Here is a 26,789-nt window from a genome sequence, read left to right as displayed (position 1 = left end):
TCTATAGCAGTGTGCACTGGCTGCAGTAGTAGCTATACTAACTCTATAGCAGTGTGTACTGGCTGTAGTAGTAGCTATACTAACTCTATAGCAGTGTGCACTGGCTGCAGTAGTAGCTATACTAACTCTATATCAGTGTGTACTGGCTGTAGTAGTAGCTATACTAACTCTATAGCAGTGTGTACTGGCTGTAGTACTAGCTATACTAACTCTATAGCAGTGTGTACTGGCTGTAGTAGTAGCTACACTAACTCTATAGCAGTGTGTACTGGCTGTAGTAGTAGCTACACTAACTCTATAGCAGTGTGTACTGGCTGTAGAAGTAGCTATACTAACTTTATAGCAGTCTGTACTGGCTGTAGTAGTAGCTATACTAACTCTATAGCAGTGTGTACTTGCTGTGGTAATAGCTATACTTACTTTATAGCAGTGTTGGCCTTCATATGTGCTCGCTCACAGCACTTGCTGACAGTTTGTATGTATGTAGAACTTATGTGGCACTGTACGTAGCCAACCGTGCTAATCGGAGGCGCGGGGGAAGGACAGCAAACTAAACAAAAAATCAGTTGTAAAGAAATGAGTTTTAAAATCTAGATTTAAAAGTGCACAGCTCCAGTGGCTTCCTATTATAAGGAGAAAGAACATTACAGACAGCCGCAGAAGCGCATCTGAAAGTGCACAATACGTGGGATCTTTGTCTTCGTCATCTATGAGTATGACACACAGCACCCCGTTCGTACGCTGTGCCGGTCATGGTAGGTGCTCCTCCAAACAGTAAGCTACACGGGTATTCTTCGTCTTTGTGTACGCGTGCGTGTGTGTATGTGCGTCCCTTTTCGCACACTCACCCCTCGGCCACTGCATACTCAGAGAAGTAGCTCTTGAAATCAGACTTGTAGCATCGGTAAATGTTTTCTCCCAGGATGGCCAGCAGCCTCCCGACGTGCTTGGACGGGCTGCGGACACACAGCATCATTATCATCCAAATCCACAATAGGATCATCCGCATCAATAGCAGCAGCATCTTCGATTACACCCTCACTATTATCATCAATCGTCTTATCATAAATAATATTACTGGTATCAACGGAACCACCGTTAACGGCATCATTGATAGGATCGTCAACAGTCAATTCTTCAGCATGAGCGGCAACAGCATTATCATCATCATCAGCAGCAGCATGATCTTCGTTTCAGCATTGTTGGCATAATTATTAGCAATATCTTCAGCATCAGGAGAAGCAGCATCATCAGCAATATTTTATTATCAACAGCATCACTAACATTACCACCATCATCAAAAAGGGTTAATCATTTAACACTCAGGTAACAGATGTAACTTAGAAAGCAAAACAAGAAACGTAAATGGAGTTTGGAAGAACATCAAGCTAGCACCTCCGATTAGCACGGTTGGCTACATACTGTGCGAAAGAAGTTCAACATGCATACATACAGATGGGAAATATTAACAATGCAATGGAGGCCGATGAAGGGAAGGAGGAAGAAAAGCAGACAGAAGATGAGATGGTGGAACAAGAACTTAAATAAAAAAAAAATATTACCAGGTCAGGCCCACTGAGCTATAAAGCTCTTTTTCAGATGCGATCTGGCCACAAATGATAGCTCAAGAAAAGTGGCTCATCACGTGGAAAATTATAGCAGCAGCTAAATGCACGTTGCTTAAAAAGATCCGTCTACGACGTCAAGTGAACCCACAAGATATGCGCATACAAACACACATGGGGTGTACGCACGCACACACACACGAAGGGTACGCTCGCACACATACGGGGGGGTACATGCAATCACACATGGGCTGTACGCGCACACACACACATGGGGTGTATAGGCACACAAACACAGAAGGTGTACGCGCAAACACTAACACGGGGTAGACGTGCACACACACACACATGGGGTGTACCCGCAGACACGCACGGAGTGTACACACACACACACGGGGTGTACGCACGCACACACACACTGAGTGTACTCACACGCACACACACAAGGGGTGTACTCTCGCACACACACACACACACAAACGGGGTGTGTACTGGCTGTAGTAGTAGCTATACAAACTCTATAGCAGTGTGTACTGGGCATAGTAGTAGCTATACTAACTCTATAGCAGTGTGTACTGGCTGTAGTAGTAGCTATACTAACTCTATAGCAGTGTATACTGGCTGTAGTAGTAGCTATACTAACTTTATAGCAGTGTGTACTGGCTGTAGTAGTAGCTATACTAACTCTATAGCAGTGTGTACTGGCTGCAGTAGTAGCTATATTAACTCTATAGCAGTGTGTACTGGCTGTAGTGGTAGCTACACTAACTCTATAGCAGTGTGCACTGGCTGCAGTAGTAGCTACACTAACTCTATAGCAGTGTGTACTGGCTGTAGTAGTAGCTATACTAACTCTATAGCAGTGTGTACTGGCTGTAGTAGTAGCTATACTAACTCTATAGCAGTGTATACTGGCTGTAGTAGTAGCTATACTAACTTTATAGCAGTGTGTACTGGCTGTAGTAGTAGCTATACTAACTCTATAGCAGTGTGTACTGGCTGCAGTAGTAGCTATATTAACTCTATAGCAGTGTGCACTGGCTGCAGTAGTAGCTACACTAACTCTGTAGCAGTGTGTACTGGCTGCGGTAGTAGCTATACTAACTCTATAGCAGTGTGTACTGGCTGTAGTAGTAGCTATACTAACTCTATAGCAGTGTATACTGGCTGTAGTAGTAGCTATACTAACTTTATAGCAGTGTGTACTGGCTGTAGTAGTAGCTATACTAACTCTATAGCAGTGTGTACTGGCTGCAGTAGTAGCTATATTAACTCTATAGCAGTGTGTACTGGCTGTAGTGGTAGCTACACTAACTCTATAGCAGTGTGCACTGGCTGCAGTAGTAGCTACACTAACTCTATAGCAGTGTGTACTGGCTGTAGTAGTAGCTATACTAACTCTATAGCAGTGTGTACTGGCTGTAGTAGTAGCTACACTAACTCTATAGCAGTGTGTACTGGTTGTAGTAGTAGCTACACTAACTCTATAGCAGTGTGTACTGGCTGTAGTAGTAGCTACACTAACTCCATATCAGTGTGTACTGGCTGTAGTAGTAACTACACTAACTCTATAGCATTGTGTACTGGCTGCAGTAGTAGCTATACTAACTCTATAGCAGTGTGTACTGGCTGTAGTAGTAGATATACTAACTCTATAGCAGTGTGTACTGGCTGTAGTAGTAGCTATACTAACTCTATAGCATTGTGTACTGATGTAGTAGTAGCTACACTAACTCTATAGCAGTGTGTACTGGCTGCAGTAGTAGCTATACTAACTCTATAGCAGTGTGTACTGGCTGCAGTAGTAGCTATACTAACTCTATAGCAGTGTGTACTGGCTGCAGTAGTAGCTATACTAACGCTATAGCAGTGTGCACTGGCGGTAGAAGTAGCTATACTAACTCTATAGCAGTGTGTACTGGCTGTAGTGGTAGCTACACTAACTCTATAGCAGTGTGTACTGGATGTAGTAGTAGCTATACAAACTCTATAGCAGTGTGTACTGGGCATAGTAGTAGCTATACTAACTCTATAGCAGTGTGTACTGGCTGTAGTAGTAGCTATACTAACTCTATAGCAGTGTGCACTGGCGGTAAAAGTAGCTATACTAACTCTATAGCAGTGTGTACTGGCTGCAGTAGTAGCTATACTAACTCTATAGCAGTGTGTACTGGCTGTAGTAGTAGATATACTAACTCTATAGCAGTGTGTACTGCTGTAGTAGTAGCTACACTAACTCTATAGCAGTGTGTACTGGCTGCAGTAGTAGCTATACTAACTCTATAGCAGTGTGTACTGGCTGCAGTAGTAGCTATACTAACTCTATAGCAGTGTGTACTGGCTGCAGTAGTAGCTATACTAACGCTATAGCAGTGTGCACTGGCGGTAGAAGTAGCTATACTAACTCTATAGCAGTGTGTACTGGCTGTAGTGGTAGCTACACTAACTCTATAGCAGTGTGTACTGGATGTAGTAGTAGCTACACTAACTCTATAGTAGTGTGCACTGGCGGTAGTAGTAGCTACAATAACTCTATAGCAGTGTGTACTGGCTGTAGTAGTAGCTACACTAACTCTATAGCAGTGTGTACTGGCTGTAGTAGTAGCTATACTAACTCTATAGCATTGTGTACTGGCTGTAGTAGTAGCTACACTAACTCTATAGCAGTGTGTACTGGTTGTAGTAGTAGCTATACTAACTCTATAGCAGTGTGTACTGGCTGTAGTAGTAGCTATACAAACTCTATAGCAGTGTGTACTGGCTGTAGTAGTAGCTACACTAACTCTATAGCAGTGTGTACTGGCTGTAGTAGTAGCTACACTAACTTTATAGCAGTGTGTACTGGCTGTAGTAGTAACTACACTAACTCTATAGCAGTGTGTACTGGCGGTAAAAGTAGCTATACTAACTCTATAACAGTGTGTACTGGCTGTAGTAGTAGCTACACTAACTCTATAGCAGTGTGTACTGGCTGTAGTAGTAACTACACTAAATATATAGCAGTGTGTACTGGCTGCAGTAGTAGCTATACTAACTCTATAGCAGTGTGTACTGGCTGCAGTAGTAGCTATACTAACTCTATAGCAGTGTGTACTGGCTGCAGTAGTAGCTATACTAACGCTATAGCAGTGTGCACTGGCGGTAGAAGTAGCTATACTAACTCTATAGCAGTGTGTACTGGCTGTAGTGGTAGCTACACTAACTCTATAGCAGTGTGTACTGGATGTAGTAGTAGCTACACTAACTCTATAGCAGTGTGCACTGGCGGTAGTAGTAGCTATACTAACTCTATAGCAGTGTCGGCTTTCATATGTGCTCGCTCACAGCACTTGCCGACAGTTTGTATGTATGTAGAACTTATGTGGTACTGTACGTAGCCAACCGTGCTAATCGGAGGCGTGGGGAAAGGACAGCAAACTAAACAAAAAATCAGTTGTAAGCAATGAGTTTTAAAATCTAGATTTAAAAGTGCACAGCTCCAGTGGCTTCCTATTATTAGGAGAAAGAGCGTTCCAGACAGCCGCAGAAGCGCATCTGAAAGTGCATAATACGTGGGATCTTTGCCTTCGTCATCTATGAGTATGACACACAGCACCCCGTTCGTACGCTGTGCCGGTCATGGTAGGTGCTCCTCCAAACAGTAAGCTACACGGGCATTTTTCATATTTGTGTGCGTGCGTGTGTGTATGTGCATCCCTTTTCGCACTATCCCCCCTGGGGCACTGCATACTAATATAAGAACCTGTTGAATCTAAACTCGTAGCGTCGGTTAATGTCTTCCCCCAGGATGGCCAGCTGCCTCCCGACGTGCATGGATGGGCTGCGGACACACAGCATCATTATCATCCAAATCAACAATAGGATAATACGCATCAATAGCAGCAGCATATTTGATTACACCCTCACTATTATCATCAATCGTCTAATCATAAAAAACATTAATGGAATCAACGGAACCACCGTTAACGGCATCATTGATAGGATCGTCAACAGTCATATCTTCAGCATGAGCGGCAACAGCATTATCATCATCATCAGCAGCAGCAGCATAATCTTCGTTTCAGCATTATTGGCATAAGTATTAGCAATATCTTCAGCAGCAGGAGAAGCAGCATCATCAGCAATATTTTATTATCAACAGCATCACTGACATTACCACCATCATCAAAAAGGGTCAATCATTTAACACTCAGGTAACAGATGTAACTTAGAAAGCAAAACAAGAAACGTAACTGGAGTTTGGCAGAACATCAAGCTAGCACCTCCGATTAGCACGGTTGGCTACATACTGTGCGAAAGAAGTTCAACATGCATATATACAGATCGGAAAAATTAACAATGCAATGGAGGCCGATGAAGGTAAGGAGGAAGAAAAGTAGACAGAAGATGAGATGGTGGATCAAGAACTTAAACTTTAAAAACAACTATTACCAGGTCAGGCCCACTGAGCTATACAGCTCTTTTTAAGATGCGATCTGGCCACAAATGATAGCTCAAGAAAAGTGGCTTATCACGTGGAAAATTATAGCAGCAGCTAAATGCACGTTGCTTATAAATTTGGAGGTAAAAATAGAAGACCCAGAGAAAAATCCACATGCACCACGGGGGGAGACATGCATACTCAAAATATACAGGAGTCAAGGTCGGGATTCAGCCCACAACCTCCTATATACTAGGCAAGGTATTTAACTTTCGCACCTCCAATTGGCACGGTTGGCTACGCACAATGCGAAAGAAGTTCAACACACACATACATACATAGCATATCACACCACCGCAGAGTAATAATCATAAAAAGGCAGGTGACGGATCAGCGGGTGTACCTGAGTGGATTCTGCTGACACTCCATGATCTCGGGCACGGCTGGTGTGAAGAGGCCATTCTCGGTATCGTGCTGAGTTTCAGTCTGGAAGTGGTGGCATGCGAAGCTACGGTACACATTCCCCGCTTGCTGGGTCACACTCTCTTCTGGCACGGGGCGGGGATCAGAGGCGGAGAAATTTGTATTATGAGCAGAAGCGTCGCTATCATCGTAATTATCAAATGCGTTAAACGTAGCATCACTGTCGTCGTCATCGACTGCATCACTATCGTCACCGTCGTCAAGAGTTAAACGAAGCATTACTGTCATAATCATTATCATCATCAATAGCATCGCTATCATTCATTGAATGTGTTTTTTACTTTGGAGGCCAGTATCTGCGCTTTATGGGAAGTCAACATTGCATGTTTAATGTGGAACGAGATGGAATGCTTTGATGTTGCTTTCATGTTGCCTGCCGGCCGAGTCGCCCTTTAAACGCAGCTTCTTAGTGCAATGGACTTTACTCTTACAATAAGCTTCTGATTCTGATCAAGGGATTTCTCACTGCTGCTGCTGTTGTTGCTGGTGGGGTCATTACCAGTGTCCAGAAACATGGTGGACGGACGGCGCGTTTTCTGTAATGGCGGCGTCGGTGTCAGGAAAAACCCACCGTCCCCATCTCCATCGCCTCCATTCTCCACGTCACCTCTTAATAGGTCAACGTCGGCCATACTGGGGACAAAGGAGGTGGTGGGGGACAAGGGACAAGGGTGATACGGTGAGACGTGCAGAAATGCGAGACGCACATGAATACAAAGTCAGACAAGACACAGATGTTGACAAAGCAACAAGGAAGAAAGAGTCTTGGGGGAAATGTGGACAGAGACAAAGGGGACAGGAGGATGACGGTGGTTAGACCCTGGGAACCCCCGGCCCGACGTCCTTGTAAGGGCCGGGTCCGAGTGGGCCAGTGGTCGGAACCCGCACCTTGGCTGGGTCGGGTTAGTGCAGCCTCCCTTAGGGCACCCGTAGCCGGAAGACCCAGAGCTGCAGCCCCGTGACAGGGCACGTTAGCCCAGAGGCAGTACCTCCCCAGGCAGTAGTTAGAGGGGCCGTTGCCCTGTGTGAGACTGGGACTCTACTGCCGAGTATTTGTATGGAATAAAGTGTCGCCTCCGAAGATCCGTCTCCGACGTCAAGTGAAACACATGGGGTGTACGCACGCACACACACACGAAGGGTACGCTCGCACACATACAGGGAGGGGGGGGGTACGTGCACGCACACACGGGTTGTACACGCACACACACACGGGGTGTAAAGGCACACACACACACAGAAGGTGTACGCGCAAACACTAACACGGGGTAGACGTGCACACACACACACATGGGGTGTATCCGTAGACACGCACGGGGTGTACACACACACACGGGGTGTACGCACGCACACACACACTGAGTGTACTCACAGGCACACACACACTGAATGTACTCGCGCACACACACACATACGGGGTGTGTACTGGCTGTAGTAGTAACTATACAAACTCTATAGCAGTGTGTACTGGCCGTACTAGTAGCTATACTAACTCTATAGCAGTGTGTACTGGTTTTAGTAGTAGCTATATAAACGATAAAGCAGTGTGTACTGGCTGTAGTAGTAGCTATACTAACTCTATAGCAGTGTGTATTGGCTGTAGTAGTAGCTATACTAACTCTATAGCAGTGTGTACTGGCTGTAGTAGTAGCTATACTAACACTATAGCAGTGTGTACTGGCTGTAGGAGTAGCTATACTAACTCTATAGCAGTGTGTACTGGTTGTAGTAGTAGCTATACAAACGATATAGCAGTGTGTACTGGCTGTAGTAGTAGTAGCTATACTAACTCTATAGCAGTATGTACTGGCTGTAGTAGTAGCTATACTAACTCTATAGCAGTGTGTACTGGCGGTAGTAGTAGCTATAATAACTCTATAGCAGTGTGTACTTGCTGTAGTAGTAGCTAGCCTAACTCTATAGCAGTGTGTACTGGCGGTAGTGGTAGCTATACTAACTCTATAGCAGTGTGTACTGGCTGTAGAAGTAGCTATACTAACTCTATAGCAGTGTGTACTTGCTGTAGTTGTAGCTATACTAACTCTATAGCAGTGTGTACTGGTTTTAGTAGTAGCTATATAAACGATAAAGCAGTGTGTACTGGCTGTAGTAGTAGCTATACTAACTCTATAGCAGTGTGTACTGGCTGTAGGAGTAGCTATACTAACACTATAGCAGTGTGTACTGGCTGTAGTAGTAGCTATACTAACTCTATAGCAGTGTGTACTGGCTGTAGTAGTAGCTATACTAACTCTATAGCAGTGTGTACTGGCTGTAGGAGTAGCTATACTAACTCTATAGCAGTGTGTACTGGTTGTAGTAGTAGCTATACTAACTCTATAGCAGTGTGTACTGGCTGTAGTAGTAGCTATACTAACTCTATAGCAGTATGTACTGGCTGTAGTAGTAGCTATACTAACTCTATAGCAGTGTGTACAGGCGGTAGTAGTAGCTATACTAACTCTATAGCAGTGTGTACTTGCTGTAGTAGTAGCTAGCCTAACTCTATAGCAGTGTGTACTGGCGGTAGTGGTAGCTATACTAACTCTATAGCAGTGTGTACTGGCTGTAGAAGTAGCTATACTAACTCTATAGCAGTGTGTACTTGCTGTAGTTGTAGCTATACTAACTCTAGAGCAGTGTCTGCCTTCATATGTGCTCGCTCACAGCACTTACCCCGACAGTCTGTTAAGGCTATGTATGTATGTATGTAGAACTTATGTGGCATGTACGTAGCCAACCGTGCTAATCGGAGGTGGGGGGGGAAGGACAGCAAACTGAACAAAAAATCAGTTGTAAAGAAATGAGTTTTAAAATCTAGATTTAAAAGTGCACAGCTCCAGTGGCTTCCTATTATAAGGAGAAAGAGCGTTCCATAGAGCCGCAGAAGCGCATCCAAAAGTGCACAATACGTGGGATCTTTGTCTTCGTCATCTATGAGTATGACACACAGCACCCCGTTCGTACGCTGTGCCGGTCATGGTAGGTGCTCCTCCAAACAGTAAGCAACACGGGCACATTTCGTCTTTGTGTACTTGAGCGTGTGTGTATGTGCATCCCTTTTCGCACTATCCCCCCTGGGGCACTGCATACCAATATAAGAACCTGTTGAATCTAAAATTGTAGCGTCGGTAAATGTCTTCCCCCAGGATGGCCAGCTGCCTCCCAACGTGCATGGATGGGCTGCGGACACACAGCATCATTATCATCCAAATCAACAATAGGATAATCCGCATCAATAGCAGCAGCATCTTTGATTACACCCTCACTATTATCATCAATCGTCTTATCATAAACAAAATTAATGGTATCAACAGAACTACCGTTAACGGCATCCTTGATAGAATCGTCAACAGTCATATCTTCAGCATGAGCGGCAACAGCATTATCATCATCAGCAGCATAATCTTCGTTTCAGCATTATTGGCATAATTATTAGCAATATCTTCAGCAGCAGGAGAAGCAGCATCATCAGCAATATTTTATTATCAACAGCATCACTGACATTACCACCATCATCAAAAAGGGTCAATTATTTAACACTCAGGTAACAGATGTAACTTAGAAAGCAAAACAAGAAACGTAACTGGAGTTTGGCAGAACATCAAGCTAGCACCTCCGATTAGCACGGTTGGCTACATACCGTGCGAAAGAAGTTCAACATGCATACATACAGATCGGAAAAATTAACAATGCAATGGAGGCCGATGAAGGTAAGGAGGAAGAAAAGTAGACAGAAGATGAGATGGTGGATCAAGAACTTAAACTTTTAAAAACAAATATTACCAGGTCAGGCCCACTGAGCTATACAGCTCTTTTTCAGATGCGATCTGGCCACAAATGATAGCTCAAGAAAAGTGGCTTATCACGTGGAAAATTTTAGCAGCAGCTAAATGCACGTTGCTTATAAATTTGGAGGGAAAAATAGAAGACCCAGAGAAAAGTCCACATGCACCACGGGGAGAGACATGCATACTCAAAATATACAGGAACACAAGGTCGGGATTCAACCCACAGCCTCCTATATACTAGGCAAGGTATTTAACTTTCGCACCTCCAATTGGCACGGTTGGCTACGTACAATGCGAAAGAAGTTGATAATAGTTTTTTTACCCTTCTATCTGGCAACAAAACTGACACCTTTTTACAAGGAGTCATGTTTGCATAGACCGCAATACCTGCAGTCATAATACAAACAAAAGACATAACGGAAAGCTGTCTCGGGTGTGGAACAATCAACTTCAAGGACAGTGCACATTATCAGAGTTATGTCTTTTGTTTGTATTATGACTGCAGGTATTGCGGTCTATGCAAACATGACTCCTTGTAAAAAGGTGTCAGTTTTGTTGCCAGATAGAAGGGTAAAAAAACAATTATCATATTTTTACTGGCAAATGAGGTTCCCATAATGCGAAAGAAGTTCAACACACACATACATACATAGCATATCACACCACTGCAGAGTAATAATCATAAAAAGGCAGGTGACGGATCAGCGGGTGTACCTGAGTGGATTCTGCTGACACGCCATGATCTCGGGCATGGCTGGTGTGAAGAGGCCATTCTCGGTATCGTGCTGAGCTTCGGTCTGGAAGCGGTGGTATGCGTAGCTATGGAACACAACCACCGCTTGGTGGGTCACAATCTCCTCTGGTAAGGGGCGGGGATCAGAGGCGGGGAAATTTTTATTATGAGCAGAAGCGTCGCTATCATCGCAATGATCAAACGCGTTAAACGTAGCATCACTGTCGTCGTTGTCATCGACTGCATCACTATCGTCACCATCATCAAGAGTTAAACGAAGCATTTCTGTCATCATTATCGACATCAATAGCATCGCTATCATCCATTTCATGTGCTTTTTACTTCGGAGGCCAGTAGCTGCGTTTAATTGGTAAATCAACATCGCATATAACAAGTGTTTCATGTTGAACGAGATGAAATCCTATGATGTTGCTTTCATGTTGCTTGCCGGCCGAGTCCCCCTTGAAAAGCAGCTTCTTAGCGCAATGGACTTTACTCTTACAATAAGCTTCTGATTGTGATCAAGGGATTTCTCACTGCTGCTGCTGTTGTTGCTGGTGGGGTCATTATCAGTGTCCAGAAACATGGTGGACGGACGGCGTGTTTTCTGGAATGGCTGCGTCGGTGTCGGGAAAAACCCACCATCCCCATCTCCATCGCCTCCACTCTCCATTTCACGTCTTGAGATCGGGACACACTGGGGCATACTGGGGACAAGGGAGGTGGGGGACAGGGGACAAGGGTGATACGGTTAGAAGTGCAGAAGTGCGAGACGCACATGCATACAAAGTCAGACAAGACAATTCTAGATTTGAAGCTTTCATGACTGCAAGGAATCATATTCTTAGGTTTTTTTCGGTAAAGTCACGTAGGTAAAACATCAAAATTAATTTTGATGTTTTACCTACGTGACATCAAAATAAATTTTGATGTTTTACCTACGTGACTTTACGGAAAAAACCTAAGAATATGAATCAGACAAGACACACATGTTGATATGGCAACAAGGAAGAAAGAATCTTGGGGGAAATGTGGACAGAGACAAAGGGGACAGGAGGATGACATACTCTTAGTTTTTTTCGGTAAAGTCACGTAGGTAAAAATAAAAAATAAATATAAAAAATTATAGAAATAAAATAATAAATCACGACGTTTCGGAGGCAACACAAGTCTCCGTCATCAGGTGGAACCGTCACAGCTAAAATTTACTGTATCAAGTGAGGCAAAATTCCAAGAGACAAGCTCTTAAATACAAGTTAAGGGGGGGGAGGGGCTTATCTGAATGTGGTAGCCAGTGAATGGAACGTGTTGGGTGGGGGGCGGGACTAAAAGAGAACAATCGGTATACCTCGACTTCGGGTTGTAACTGGTGTTGGCTGACAATCCAAATACAAAAAAGGCAGTACTGTTAAACGCTGGGGATGTCAACACTCGGTAAAGTAGAATAGTACCTGTCAAATAAGATGGTACAAATATGCGTAGTTAAATCTTTTTTACATGGTTAATAACATCTTTCCAATGATTACTCAGTTTGTACCCATCATCACGATTGAAGTTATGTCTGTGTTTGTATATCTGGATGGCTTCGTGTACAAATCTTTGATGGTAGCCAGAAGGTTTGCAGAGCACCTTGGTCTCGGAAAAGACAATATCATGAGAGCCCACAGCGTTGTAGCAATGTTCGGCAACGGCGGAAGACTCAATTTTTGCCGTGTTTCAGATCTGACTTGTGCTCGCGGACACGATCGGAGACATGACGTTTCGTTTCCCCAAAATAACAATCACCACAGCTGCAACTCAGTTTATAGACTCCAGGGTATTGAAAGTCAGGAATGAAATCTTTTACAGATGAGATTAGATCACGGATTTTATGTACTGTACTGAATCGGACTTGGATCTTATGAACGCTAAGAAACCCACTAGCAACATTAGCAAAAACGAATGCTCTGAACTCGCGAACCTAAAAAAGAGAGATGATATAGTCATCCTCTTGGGCCGACAAGGGCAATGCTACGTCACCATGGATAAAGGCTCATACAACAACAAAATCCTGGACCTACTCAATGATGGTGAGGGTGAGTAGTGAGTAGTGAGGGTGAGTAGTGAGGTTGAGTGGTGAGGGTGAGTGGTGAGGGTGAGTGGTGAGTGTAGTGAGTGGTGGGGGTGAAGGGTGAGTGGTGAGGGTGAGGAAGAGTGGTGAGTGGTGAGGGGTGAGGGTGAGGAAGAATGGTGTGTGGTGAGGGTGAGTGGTGAGGGTGAGTGGTGAGAGTGAGTGGTGAGGGTGAGGGGTGAGTGGTGAGGGTGAGTGGTGAGGGAGAATGGTGAGTGTAGTGAGTGGTTAGGGTGAGGGTGAGTGGTAAGTGTTGAGAGTGAGTGGTGAGGGTGAGTGGTAAGGGTGAGTGGTGAGTGTAGTGAATGTTGAGGGTGAGTGGTGTGAGTGGTGAGGGTGAGTGGTGAGGGTGAATGGTGAGGGTGAGTGGTGAGCTGAAGTGGTGAGTGTGGATGGTGAGTGGTGAGGGTGAGGGGTGAGTGGTGAGGGGTGAGTGGTGAGGGTGAGTGGTGAGGGAGAGTGGTGAGGGTGAGTGGTGAGGGTGAGTGGTGAGTAGTGAGTGGTGAGGGTGAGTGGTGAGGATGAGTGGTGAGGGTGAGTAGTGAGGGTGAGTAGTGGGGGTGAGGGGTGAGGGTGAGTGATGAGGGTGAGTGGTGAGTAGTGAGGGTGAGTGGTAAGTGTTGAGGGTGAGTGGTGAGGGTGAGTGGTGAGGGTGAGTGGTGAGAGTGAGTGGTGAGGGTGAGTGGTGAGTGTTGAGGGTGAGCAGTGAGGGTGAGTGGTGAGGGTGAGTGGTGAGGGGTGAGAGTGAGTGGTGAGTTGTGAGGGTGAGTGGTGAGTAGTGAGGGTGAGTGGTGAGCGGTGAGGGGTGAGTGGTGAGGGTGAGTGGTGAGGGTGAGTGGTGAGTGGTGAGGGTGAGTGGTGAAGGTGAGTGGTGAGGGTGAGTGGTGAGGGTCAGTGGTAAGTGGTGAGGGTGAGTGGTAAGGTAGATTGGTGAGGGTGAGTGGGAGTGGTGAAGAAGAGTGGTGAGGGTGAGTGGTGAGGGTGAGTGGTGAGGGTCAGTGGTGAGGGTGAGTGGTGAGGGAGAGTGGTGAGTGGGAGTGGTGAGGAAGAGTGGTGAGGAAGAGTGGTGAGGGTGAGTGGTGAGGCTGAGTGGTGAGTGTAGTGAGTGGTGAGGGTGAGTGGTGGTGGTGAGGGTGAAACGTGAGGGTGAGTGGTGAGCGTGAGTGGTGAGTGGTGAGGGGTGAGTGGTGAGGGTGAGTGGTGAGGGAAAGTGGTGAGGGGTGAGGAAGAGTGGTGAGTGGTGAGGGTGAGCGGTGAAGGTGAGTGGTGAGAGGTGAGGGTGAGTGGTGAGAGTGGTGAGAGGGAGTGTTGAGTAGTGAGGGTGAGTGGTGAGGGAGAGTGGTAAGTGTTGAGGGTGAGTGATGAGTGGTGAGTGGTGAGGGTGCGTGATAAGAGTGAGTGGTGAGTGTAGTGAGTGGTGAGGGTGAGTGGTGAGGGTGAATGGTGAGGGTGAGTGGTGAGTGTTGAGGGTGAGTGATGAGTGGTGAGGGTGCGTGGTAAGAGTGAGTGGTGAGTGTAGTGAGTGGTGAGGGTGAATGGTGAGGGTGAGTGGTGAGCATGATTGGTGAGTGTGGATGGTGAGTGGTGAGGGGTGAGTGGTGAGGGGTGAGTGGTGAGGGTGAGTGGTGAGGGAGAGTGGTGAGGGTGAGTGGTGAGGGTGAGTGGTGAGTAGTGAGGGTGCGTAGTGAGGGTGAGTAGTGAGGATGAGTGGTGAGGGTGAGTAGTGAGTAGTGAGGGTGAGTGGTGAGGGTGAGTGGTGAGTGTAGTGATTGGTGGGGGTGAGGGGTGAGGGTGAGTGGTGAGGGAGAGTGGTGAGTGGTGAGGGGTGAGGGTGAGGAAGAGTGGTGAGGGGTGAGGAAGAGTGGTGAGTGGTGAGGGTGAGTGGTGAGGGTGAGGGAGAGTGGTGAGTGAAGTATGTGGTGAGGGTGAGTGGTGAGTAGTGAGGTTGTGTGGTCAGGGTGAGTGGTGAGCGGTGAGGGGTGAGTGGTGAGGGTGAGTGGTGAGGGTGAGGGAGAGTGGTGAGTGAAGTGAGTGGTGAGGGTGAGCGGTGAGGGTGAGCAGTGAAGGTGAGTGGTCAGTGTTGAGGGTGAGCGGTGAGGGTGAGTGATGTGTGGTGAGGGTGAGTGGTGAGTGATGAGGGTGAGTGGTGAGTGATGAGTGGTGAGGGTGAGTGGTGAGGGTGAGTGGTGAGTGATGAGGGTGAGTGGTGAGAGTGAGCGGTGAGGGTGAGTGGTGAGGGTGAGTGGTGAGTGATGAGGGTGAGTGGTGAGAGTGAGCGGTGAGGGTGAGTGGTGAGTGGTGAGGGTCAGTGGTGAGGGTGAGTGGTGAGGGTGAGTGGTGAGGGTCAGTGGTGAGGGTCAGTAGTAAGTGGTGAGGGTGAGTGGTGAGGGGTAAGGTCGAGTGGTGAGGGTGAGTGGGAGTGGTGAGGGTGAGTGGTGAGGGTGAGCGGTGAGGGTGAGTGGTGAGGGTGAGTGGTGAGTGGTGAGGGTCAGTGGTGAGAGCGAGTGGTGAGGGAGAGTGGTGAGGATGAGTGGTGAGGATGAGTGGTGAGGAAGAGTGGTGAGGGTGAGTGGTAAGGGTGAATGGTGAGGGTGAGTGGTGAGGGTGAATGTTGAGGGTGAGTGGTGAAGGTGAGGGAGAGTGGTGAGTGTAGTGAGTGATGAGAGTGAGCAGTGAGTGGTAAGTGTTGAGGGTGAGTGGTGAGGTTGAGTGATGAGTGGTGAGGATGAGTGGTGAGGGTGAGTGATGAGGGTGAATGGTGAGGAAGAGTGGTGAGGGTGAGCGTGAGTGGTGAGTAGTGAGGGTGAACGTGAGTGGTGAGTGGTGAGCGTGAGTGTTGAGTGGTGAGGGTGAGTGGTGAGGGTCAGTGGTGAGTAGTGAGGGTGAGTGGTCAGGGCGAGTGGTCAGGGCGAGTGGTGAGTGGTGAGGGTGAGTGGTGAGGGTGAGCAGTGAGGGTGAGTGGTCAGTGTTGAGGGTGAGCGGTGAAGGTGAGTGATGTGTGGTGAGGGTGAGTGGTGAGTGATGAGGGTGAGTGGTGAGTGATGAGTGGTGAGGGTGAGTGGTGAGTGGTGAGGGTGAGTGGTGAGTGATGAGGGTGAGTGCTGAGAGTGAGCGGTGAGGGTGAGTGGTGAGGGTGAGTGGTGAGTGATGAGGGTGAGTGGTGAGAGTGAGCGGTGAGGGTGAGTGGTGAGTGGTGAGAGTGAGTGGTGAGGGTGAGGGGTAAGGTAGAGTGGTGAGGGTGAGTGGGAGTGGTGAGGAAGAGTGGTGAGGAAGAGTGGTGAGGGTGAGTGGTGAGGGTGAGTGGTGAGGTTCAGTGGTGAGTGGTGAGGGTGAGTGGTGAGGGAGAGTGTTGAGTGGTTAGGGTGAGTGGTGAGTGGGAGTGGTGAGAAAGAGTGGTGAGTGTAGTGAGGGGTGAGGGTGAGCAGTGAGGGTGAGTGATGAGTGGTGAGGTTGAGCGGTGAGGGTGAGTGGTGAGGGTCAGTGGTGAGTGTGAGTGGTGAGGGAGAGTGGTGAGGGTGAGTAGTGAGTAGTGAGAGTGAGTGGTGAGGGTGAGTGGTGGGGGTGAGTGGTGAATATAGTGAGTGGTGAGGGTGAGTGGTAAGTGGTGGTGGTGAGGGTGAGTCGTGAGGGTGAATGGTGGGCGGTGAGTGGTGAAGGTGAGGGGTGAGTGGTGAGGGTGAGGGGTGAGTGGTGAGGGTGAGTGGTGAGGGAGAGTGGTGAGGGAGAGTGGTGAGGGGTGAGGGTGATGAAGAGTGATGAGTGGTGAGGGTGAGTGGTGAGGGTGAGTGGTGAGAGTGAGTGGTGAGGGTGAGAGTGAGTGGTGAGGGTGAGTGGTGAGTAGTGAGGGTGAGTGGTCAGGGCGAGTGGTCAGGGCGAGTGGTCAGGGCGAGTGGTGAGCGGTGAGGGTGAGTGGTGAGGGTGAGTGGTGAGGGTGAGTGGTGAGAGTGAGCAGTGAGGGTGAGTGGTCAGTGTTGAGGGTGAGCAGTGAGGGTGAGTGATAAGTGGTTTGGGTAAGTGGTGAGTGATGAGGGTGAGTGGTGAGTGATGAGTGGTGAGGGTGAGTGGTGAGTGGTGAGGGTGAGTGGTGAGTGATGAGGGTGAGTGGTGAGAGTGAGTGGTGAGGGTGAGTGGTGAGGGGTGAGAGTGAGTGGTGAGGGAGAGTGGTGAGTGGTTAGGGTGAGTGGTGAGTGGGAGTGGTGAGGAAGAGTGGTGAGTGTAGTGAGGGGTGAGGGTGAGCGGTGAGGGTGAGTGATGAGTGGTGAGGTTGAGCGGTGAGGGTGAGTGGTGAGGGTCAGTGGTGAGTGTGAGTGGTGAGGGAGAGTGGTGAGGGTGAGTAGTGAGAGTGAGTGGTGAGGGTGAGTGGTGGGGGTGAGTGGTGAGTATAGTGAGTGGTGAGGGTGAGTGGTAAGTGGTGGTGGTGAGGGTGAATCGTGAGGGTGAATGGTGGGCGGTGAGTGGTGAAGGTGAGGGGTGAGTTGTGAGGGTGAGGGGTGAGTGGTGAGGGTGAGTGGTGAGGGAGAGTGGTGAGGGAGAGTGGTGAGGGGTGAGGGTGATGAAGAGTGATGAGTGGTGAGGGTGAGTGGTGAGTGAGTGGTGAGGGTGAGAGTGAGTGGTGAGGGTGAGTGGTGAGTAGTGAGGGTGAGTGGTCAGGGCGAGTGGTCAGGGCGAGTGGTCAGGGCGAGTGGTGAGCGGTGAGGGTGAGTGGTGAGGGTGAGTGGTGAGGGTGAGTGGTGAGAGTGAGCAGTGAGGGTGAGTGGTCAGTGTTGAGGGTGAGCAGTGAGGGTGAGTGATAAGTGGTTTGGGTGAGTGGTGAGTGATGAGGGTGAGTGGTGAGTGATGAGTGGTGAGGGTGAGTGGTGAGTCGTGAGGGTGAGTGGTGAGTGATGAGGGTGAGCAGTGAGGGTGAGTGATAAGTGGTTTGGGTGAGTGGTGAGTGATGAGGGTGAGTGGTGAGTGATGAGTGGTGAGAGTGAGTGGTGAGGGTGAGTGGTGAGGGGTGAGAGTGAGTGGTGAGGGTGAGTGGTGAGTAGTGAAGGTGAGTGGTGAGTAGTAAGGGTGAGTGGTGAGCGGTGAGGGGTGAGTGGTGAGGGTGAGTGGTGAGGGTCAGTGGTGAGTGGTGAGGGTGAGTGGTGAGGGTGAGTGGTGAGGGTCAGTGGTAAGTGGTGAGGGTGAATGGTGAGGGGTAAGGTAGAGTGGTGAGGGTGAGTGGGAGTGGTGAGGAAGAGTGGTGAGGAAGAGTGGTGAGGGTGAGTGGTGAGGGTGAGTGGTGAGGGTCAGTGGTGAGTGGTGAGGGTGAGTGGTGAGTGTAGTGAGTGGTGAGGGTGAGCGGTGAGGGTGAGTGATGAGTGGTAAGGTAGATTGGTGAGGGTGAGTGGGAGTGGTGAGGAAGAGTGGTGAGGGTGAGTGGTGAGGGTGAGTGGTGAGGGTCAGTGGTGAGGGTGAGTGGTGAGGGAGAGTGGTGAGTGGTGAGTGGGAGTGGTGAGGAAGAGTGGTGAGGAAGAGTGGTTAGGGTGAGTGGTGAGTGGAAGTGGTGAGGGTGAGTGGTGATGGAGAGTGGTGAGTGGGAGTGGTGAGGAAGAGTGGTGAGGAAGAGTGGTGAGGGTGAGTGGTGAGGCTGAGTGGTGAGTGTAGTGAGTAGTGAGGGTTATTGGTGGTGGTGAGGGTGAGTCGTGAGGGTGAGTGGTGAGCGTGAGTGGTGAGGGTGAGCGGTGAAGGTGAGTGGTGAGAGGTGAGAGTGAGTGGTGAGGGGGAGTGTTGAATAGTGAGGGTGAGTGGTGAGGGTGAGGGGGAGTGGTGAGTGTAGTGAGTGGTGAGGGTGAGCGGTGAGGGTGAGTGGTAAGTGTTGAGGGTGAGTGATGAGTGGTGAGTGGTGAGGGTGCGTGGTAAGAGTGAGTGGTGAGTGTAGTGAGTGGTGAGGGTGAGTGGTGAGCATGATTGGTGAGTGTGGATGGTGAGTGGTGAGGGGTGAGTGGTGAGAGTGAGTGGTGAGGGAGAGTGGTGAGGGTGAGTGGTGAGAGTGAGTGGTGAGTAGTGAGGGTGAGTAGTGAGGATGAGTGGTGAGGGTGAGTAGTGAGTAGTGAGGGTGAGTGGTGAGGGTGAGGGTGAGTGGTGAGTGTAGTGAGTGGTGGGGGTGAGGGTGAGTGGTGAGGAAGAGTGGTGAGTGGTAAGGGGTGAGGGTGAGGAAGAGTGGTGAGGGGTGAGGGTGAGGAAGAGTGGTGAGTGGTGAGGGTGAGTGGTGAGTAGTGAGGTTGTGTGGTCAGGGTGAGTGGTGAGCGGTGAGGGTGAGGGGTGAGTGGTGAGGGGTGAGGGTGAGGGAGAGTGGTGAGTGAAGTGAGTGGTGAGGGTGAGCGTGAGTGGTAAGTGTTGAGGGTGAGCGGTGAGGGTGAGCGATGAGTGGTGAGGGGGAGTGGTGAGGGTGAGTGGTGAGAGTGAGAGGTGAGGGTGAGTGGTGAGTAGTGAGGGTGAGTGGTGAGGGTGAGTGGTGAGTGGTGAGTGGTGAGGGTGAGTGGTGAAGATGAGTGATGAGTGGTAAGGTAGATTGGTGAGGGTGAGTGGGAGTGGTGAGGAAGAGTGGTGAGGGTGAGTGGTGAGGGTCAGTGGTGAGGGTGAGTGGTGAGGGAGAGTGGTGAGTGGGAGTGGTGAGGAAGAGTGGTGAGGAAGAGTGGTGAGGGTGAGTGGTGAGGCTGAGTGGGGAGTGTAGTGAGTGGTGAGGGTGAGTGGTGGTGGTGAGTGGTGAGGGTGAGTGGTGAGAGAAAGTGGTGAGTGGTGAGGGGTTAGGAAGAGTGGTGAGTGGTGAGGGTGAGCGGTGAAGATGAGTGGTGAGAGGTGAGGATGAGTGGTGAGAGTGGGTGGTGAGGGGGAGTGTTGAATAGTGAGGGTGAGTGGTGAGGGTGAGGGAGAGTGGTGAGTGTAGTGAGTGGTGAGGGTGAGCGGTGAGGGTGAGTGGTAAGTGTTGAGGGTGAGTGATGAGTGGTGAGTGGTAAGGGTGCGTGGTAAGAGTGAGTGGTGAGTGTAGTGAGTGGTGAGGGTGAGTGGTGTGAGTGGTGAGGGTGAATGGTGAGGGTGAGTGGTGAGCATGATTGGTGAGTGTGGATGGTGAGTGGTGAGGGGTGAGTGGTGAGGGGTGAGTGGTGAGTAGTGAGGGTGAGTAGTGAGGGTGAGTAGTGAGGATGAGTGGTGAGGGTGAGTGGTGAGGGTGAGTGGTGAGGGAGAGTGGTGAGTGAAGTGAGTGGTGAGGGTGAGCGGTGAGGGTGAGTGGTAAGTGTTGAGGGTGAGCGGTGAGGGTGAGCGATGAGGGGTGAGGGGGAGTGGTGAGGGTGAGTGGTGAGAGTGAGAGGTGAGGGTGAGTGGTGAGTAGTGAGGGTGAGTGGTGAGGGTGAGTGGTGAGTGGTGAGGGTGAGTGGTGAGGGTGAGTGGTGAGGGTGAGGGAGAGTGGTGAGTGAAGTGAGTGGTGAGGGTGAGCGGTGAGGGTGAGTGGTACGTGTTGAGGGTGAGCGGTGAGGGCGAGCGATGAGTGGTGAGGGGGAGTGGTGAGGGTGAGTGGTGAGAGTGAGAGGTGAGGGTGAGTGGTGAGTAGTGAGGGTGAGTGGTGAGGGTGAGTGGTGAGGTTGAGTGGTGAGAGAAAGTGGTGAGTGGTGAGGGGTTAGGAAGAGTGGTGAGTGGTGAGGGTGAGCGGTGAAGGTGAGTGGTGAGAGGTGAGGATGAGTGGTGAGAGTGGGTGGTGAGGGGGAGTGTTGAATAGTGAGGGTGAGTGGTGAGGGTGAGGGAAAGTGGTGAGTGTAGTGAGTGGTGAGGGTGAGCGGTGAGGGTGAGTGGTAAGTGTTGAGGGTGAGTGATGAGTGGTGAGTGGTAAGGGTGCGTGGTAAGAGTGAGTGGTGAGTGTAGTGAGTGGTGAGGGTGAGTGGTGTGAGTGGTGAGGGTGAATGGTGAGGGTGAGTGGTGAGCATGATTGGTGAGTGTGGATGGTGAGTGGTGAGGGTGAGGGGTGAGTGGTGAGGGGTGAGTGGTGAGTAGTGAGGGTGAGTAGTGAGGGTGAGTAGTGAGGATGAGTGGTGAGGGTGAGTGGTGAGGGTGAGTGGTGATGGTGAGTGGTGAGGGTGAGGGAGAGTGGTGAGTGAAGTGAGTGGTGAGGGTGAGCGGTGAGGGTGAGTGGTAAGTGTTGAGGGTGAGCGGTGAGGGTGAGCGATGAGTGGTGAGGGGGAGTGTGAGGGTGAGTGGTGAGAGTGAGAGGTGAGGGTGAGTGGTGAGGGTGAGAGTGAGTGGTGAGGGTGAGTGGTGAGGGTCAGTGGTGAGTGTAGTGAGTGGTGAGGGTGAGTGGTGGTGGTGAGGAAGAGTCGTGAGGAAGAGTGGTGAGGGTGAGGCTGAGTGGTGAGTGTAGTGAGTGGTGAGGGTGAGTGGTGGTGGTGAGTGGTGAGGGTGAGTGGTGAGAGAAAGTGGTGAGTGGTGAGGGGTTAGGAAGAGTGGTGAGTGGTGAGGGTGAGCGGTGAAGGTGAGTGGTGAGAGGTGAGGATGAGTGGTGAGAGTGGGTGGTGAGGGGGAGTGTTGAATAGTGAGGGTGAGTGGTGAGGGTGAGGGAGAGTGGTGAGTGTAGTGAGTGGTGAGGGTGAGCGGTGAGGGTGAGTGGTAAGTGTTGAGGGTGAGTGATGAGTGGTGAGTGGTAAGGGTGCGTGGTAAGAGTGAGTGGTGAGTGTAGTGAGTGGTGAGGGGTGTGAGTGGTGAGGGTGAATGGTGAGGGTGAGTGGTGAGCATGATTGGTGAGTGTGGATGGTGAGTGGTGAAGGTGAGGTGTGAGTGGTGAGGGGTGAGGGTGAGTGGTGAGGGAGAGTCGTGAGGGTGAGTGGTGAGTAGTGAGGGTGAGTAGTGAGGGTGAGTAGTGAGGATGAGTGGTGAGGGTGAGTGGTGAGGGTGAGTGGTGAGGGTGAGTGGTGAGTGTAGTGAGTGGTGGGGGTGAGGGTGAGTGGTGAGGGAGAGTGGTGAGTGGTAAGGGTGAGCGGTGAAGGTGAGTGGTGAGAGGTGAGGATGAGTGGTGAGAGTGGGTGGTGAGGGGGAGTGTTGAATAGTGAGGGTGAGTGGTGAGGGTGAGGGAGAGTGGTGAGTGTAGTGAGTGGTAAGGGTGAGCGGTGAGGGTGAGTGGTAAGTGTTGAGGGTGAGTGATGAGTGGTGAGTGGTAAGGGTGCGTGGTAAGAGTGAGTGGTGAGTGTAGTGAGTGGTGAGGGTGAGTGGTGTGAGTGGTGAGGGTGAATGGTGAGGGTGAGTGGTGAGCATGATTGGTGAGTGTGGATGGTGAGTGGTGAGGGGTGAGTGGTGAGGGGTGAGTGGTGAGTAGTGAGGGTGAGTAGTGAGGGTGAGTAGTGAGGATGAGTGGTGAGGGTGAGTGGTGAGGGAGAGTGGTGAGTGAAGTGAGTAGTGAGGGTGAGCGGTGAGGGTGAGTGGTAAGTGTTGAGGGTGAGCGGTGAGGGTGAGCGATGAGTGGTGAGGGGGAGTGGTGAGGGTGAGTGGTGAGAGTGAGAGGTGAGGGTGAGTGGTGAGTAGTGAGGGTGAGTGGTGAGGGTGAGTGGTGAGTGGTGAGGGTGAGTGGTGAGGGTGAGTGGTGAGGGTGAGGGAGAGTGGTGAGTGAAGTGAGTGGTGAGGGTGAGCGGTGAGGGTGAGTGGTAAGTGTTGAGGGTGAGCGGTGAGGGCGAGCGATGAGTGGTGAGGGGGAGTGGTGAGGGTGAGTGGTGAGAGTGAGAGGTGAGGGTGAGTGGTGAGTAGTGAGGGTGAGTGGTGAGGGTGAGTGGTGAGTGGTGAGGGTGAGTGGTGAGAGAAAGTGGTGAGTGGTGAGGGGTTAGGAAGAGTGGTGAGTGGTGAGGGTGAGCGGTGAAGGTGAGTGGTGAGAGGTGAGGATGAGTGGTGAGAGTGGGTGGTGAGGGGGAGTGTTGAATAGTGAGGGTGAGTGGTGAGGGTGAGGGAGAGTGGTGAGTGTAGTGAGTGGTGAGGGTGAGCGGTGAGGGTGAGTGGTAAGTGTTGAGGGTGAGTGATGAGTGGTGAGTGGTAAGGGTGCGTGGTAAGAGTGAGTGGTGAGTGTAGTGAGTGGTGAGGGTGAGTGGTGTGAGTGGTGAGGGTGAATGGTGAGGGTGAGTGGTGAGCATGATTGGTGAGTGTGGATGGTGAGTGGTGAGGGTGAGGGGTGAGTGGTGAGGGGTGAGTGGTGAGTAGTGAGGGTGAGTAGTGAGGGTGAGTAGTGAGGATGAGTGGTGAGGGTGAGTGGTGAGGGTGAGTGGTGAGGGTGAGGGAGAGTGGTGAGTGAAGTGAGTGGTGAGGGTGAGCGGTGAGGGTGAGTGGTAAGTGTTGAGGGTGAGCGGTGAGGGTGAGCGATGAGTGGTGAGGGGGAGTGGTGAGGGTGAGTGGTGAGAGTGAGAGGTGAGGGTGAGTGGTGAGGGTGAGAGTGAGTGGTGAGGGTGAGTGGTGAGGGTCAGTGGTGAGTGTAGTGAGTGGTGAGGGTGAGTGGTGGCGGTGAGGAAGAGTGGTGAGGAAGAGTGGTGAGGGTGAGTGGTGAGGCTGAGTGGTGAGTGTAGTGAGTGGTGAGGGTGAGTGGTAAGTGTTGAGGGTGAGTGATGAGTGGTGAGTGGTAAGGGTGCGTGGTAAGAGTGAGTGGTGAGTGTAGTGAGTGGTGAGGGTGAGTGGTGTGAGTGGTGAGGGTGAATGGTGAGGGTGAGTGGTGAGCATGATTGGTGAGTGTGGATGGTGAGTGGTGAGGGTGAGGTGTGAGTGGTGAGGGGTGAGGGTGAGTGGTGAGGGAGAGTCGTGAGGGTGAGTGGTGAGTAGTGAGGGTGAGTAGTGAGGGTGAGTAGTGAGGATGAGTGGTGAGGGTGAGTGGTGAGTGTAGTGAGTGGTGGGGGTGAGGGTGAGTGGTGAGGGAGAGTGGTGAGTGGTAAGGGGTGAGAGTGAGGAAGAGGGGTGAGGGTGAGGAAGAGTGGTGAGTGGTGAGGGTGAGTGGTGAGGGAGAGTGGTGAGTGAAGTAAGTGGTGAGGGTGAGTGGTGAGTAGTGAGGTTGTGTGGTCAGGGTGAGTGGTGAGCAGTGAGGGTGAGGGGTGAGTGGTGAGGGTGAGTGGTGAGGGAGAGTGGTGAGTGAAGTGAGTGGTGAGGGTGAGCGGTGAGGGTGAGTGGTAAGTGTTGAGGGTGAGCGGTGAGGGGTGAGTGGGGAGGGTGAGTGGTGAGGGTGAGGGAGAGTGGTGAGTGAAGTGAGTGGTGAGGGGGAGTGGTGAGGATGAGTGATGAGTGGTGAGGGTGAGCGGTGAGGGTGAGTGGTGAGGGTGAGTGGTGAGGGTGAGTGATGAGTGGTGAGGGTGAGCGGTGAGGGTGAGTGGTGAGGGTGAGTGGTGAGGGTGAGTGGTGAGGAAGAGTGGTGAGGGTGAGTGGTAAGGGTGAGTGGTGAGGGTGAGTGGTGAGGGTGAGTGTTGAGGGTGAGTGGTGAAGGTGAGGGAGAGTGGTGAGTGTAGTGAGTGATGAGAGTGAGCGGTGAGTGGTAAGTGGTGAGGGTGAGTGGTGAGGGTGAGTGATGAGTGGTGAGGATGAGTGGTGAGGGTGAGTGATGAGTGGTGAGGGTGATCGGTGAGGGTGAGTGGTGAGGGTGAGTGGTGAGGGTGAGTGGTGAGGGTGAGTGGTGAGTAGTGAGGGTGAGTGGTGATTAGTGAGGGTGAGTGGTGAGGATGAGTGGTGAGGGTGAGTAGTGAGTAGTGAGTGGTGAGGGTGAGTGGTGAGGGTGAGTGGTGAGGGTGAGTGGTGGGGGTGAGGGGTGAGTGGTGAGGGTGAGTGGTGAGGGTGAGTGGTGAGAGTGAGTGGTGAGGGTGAGGGAGAGTGGTGAGTGAAGTGAGTGGTGAGGGTGAGAGGTGAGGGTGAGTGATAAGTGTTGAGGGTGAGCGGTGAGGGTGAGTGATGAGTGGTGAGGGTGAGTGGTCAGGGTGAGTAGTGAGGGTGAGTGGTGAGGGTGAGTGGTGAGGGAAAGTGGTGAGTGGGAGTGGTGAGGGTGATTGGTAAGGGTGAGTGGTGAGTGTAGTGAGTGGTGAGGGTGAGCGGTGAGTGGTAAGTGTTGAGGGTGAATGGTGAGGGTGAGTGATGAGTGGTGAGGATGAGTGGTGAAGGTGAGTGATGAGTGGTGAGGGTGATCGGTGAGGGTGAGTGGTGAGGGGTGAGGGTGAGTGGTGAGGGTGAGTGGTGAGGATGAGTGGTGAGGGTGAGTGATGAGTGGTGAGGGTGATCGGTGAGGGTGAGTGGTGAGGGGTGAGGGTGAGTGGTGAGGGTGAGTGGTGAGGGTGAGTGATGAGGGTGAGTGGTGAGGGTGAGTAGTGAGGGTGAGTAGTGAGGGAGAGTGGTGAGGGTGAGTGGTGAGGGTCAGTGGTGAGTGGTGAGGGTGAGTGGTGAGGGAGAGTGGTGAGTGGTGAGGGTGAGTGGTGAGGGAGAGTGGTGAGTGGTTAGGGTGAGTGGTGAGTGGAAGTGGTGAGGAAGAGGGGTGAGTGGTGAGGGTGAGTGGTGAGGGTGAGGGAGAGTGGTGAGTGAAGTGAGTGGTGAGGGTGAGGGTGAGTGCTAAGTGTTGAGGGTGAGCGGTGAGGGTGAGCGATGAGTGGTGAGGGGGAGTGGTGAGGATGAGTGGTAAGAGTGAGAGGTGAGGGTGAGTGGTGAGTAGTGAGGGTGAGTGGTGAGGGTGAGTGGTGAGTGGTGAGGGTGAGGATCAGTGGTGAGGGTGAGTGATGAGTGGTGAGGGTGAGCGGTGAGGGTGAGTGGTGAGGGTGAGTGGTGAGGGTGAGTGGTGAGGAAGAGTGGTGAGGGTGAGTGGTAAGGGTGAGTGGTGAGGGTGAGTGGTGAGGGTGAGTGTTGAAGGTGAGTGGTGAAGGTGAGGGAGAGTGGTGAGTGTAGTGAGTGATGAGAGTGAGCGGTGAGTGGTAAGTGTTGAGGGTGAGTGGTGAGGGTGAGTGATGAGTGGTGAGGATGAGTGGTGAGGGTGAGTGATGAGTGGTGAGGGTGATCGGTGAGGGTGAGTGGTGAGGGTGAGTGGTGAGGGTGAGTGGTGAGGGGTGAGGGTGAGTGGTGAGTAGTGAGGGTGAGTGGTGAGGGTGAGTGGTGAGGATGAGTGGTGAGGGTGAGTAGTGAGTGGTCAGGGTGAGTGGTGAGGGTGAGTGGTGAGGGTGAGTGGTGGGGGTGAGGGGTGAGTGGTGAGGGTGAGTAGTGAGGGTGAGTGGTGAGAGTGAGTGGTGAGGGTGAGGGAGAGTGGTGAGGGAGAGTGGTGAGTGAAGTGAGTGGTGAGGGTGAGAGGTGAGGGTGAGTGGTAAGTGTTGAGGGTGAGCAGTGAGGGTGAGTGATGAGTGGTGAGGGTGAGTGGTGAGGGTGAGTAGTGAGGGTGAGTGGTGAGGGTGAGTGGTGAGGGAGAGTGGTGAGTGGGAGTGGTGAGGGTGAGTGGTAAGGGTGAGTGGTGAGTGTAGTGAGTGGTGAGGGTGAGCAGTGAGTGGTAAGTGTTGAGGGTGAGTGGTGAGGGTGAGTGATGAGTGGTGAGGATGAGTGGTGAGGGTGAGTGATGAGTGGTGAGGGTGATCGGTGAGGGTGAGTGGTGGGGGTGAGGGGTGAGTGGTGAGGGTGAGTGGTGAGGGTGAGTGGTGAGAGTGAGTGGTGAGGGTGAGGGAGAGTGGTGAGTGAAGTGAGTGGTGAGGGTGAGAGG

General features: G+C 51.1%; 1 protein-coding gene across 11 annotated transcripts in view; it reads right to left on the bottom strand.

Moving 5' to 3' along the window:
- Positions 1–26,789, bottom strand: part of LOC144933218 (uncharacterized) — a 247,768-nt gene that overhangs the window by 141,282 nt on the left and 79,697 nt on the right. For 8 of the 11 annotated variants that reach the window (XM_078857879.1, XM_078857885.1, XM_078857888.1 and 5 more), the window contains exons 2-8: positions 11,635–11,699; positions 10,974–11,118; positions 9,562–9,651; positions 6,968–7,101; positions 6,389–6,533; positions 5,308–5,385; positions 849–956 (exon numbers count right to left, since the gene is read on the bottom strand). In XM_078857879.1, the coding sequence (XP_078714005.1) occupies positions 849–956; positions 5,308–5,385; positions 6,389–6,533; positions 6,968–7,101; positions 9,562–9,651; positions 10,974–11,118; positions 11,635–11,698 (764 nt within the window). In that variant the 5' untranslated portion in view covers position 11,699. The remainder of the gene's footprint in view (positions 1–848; positions 957–5,307; positions 5,386–6,388; positions 6,534–6,967; positions 7,102–9,561; positions 9,652–10,973; positions 11,119–11,634; positions 11,700–26,789) is intronic. The other 3 variants (XM_078857882.1, XM_078857886.1, XM_078857887.1) reach the window with 3 other exon arrangements.

This window comes from Lampetra fluviatilis, chromosome 6 (genome assembly GCF_964198595.1).
Source record: "Lampetra fluviatilis chromosome 6, kcLamFluv1.1, whole genome shotgun sequence".
Classification (NCBI taxonomy): Eukaryota; Metazoa; Chordata; class Hyperoartia; order Petromyzontiformes; family Petromyzontidae; genus Lampetra; species Lampetra fluviatilis.
The sequence above is the reverse complement of the archived record's forward strand: the minus strand, read 5'-3'. Positions and strand labels throughout refer to the sequence as shown.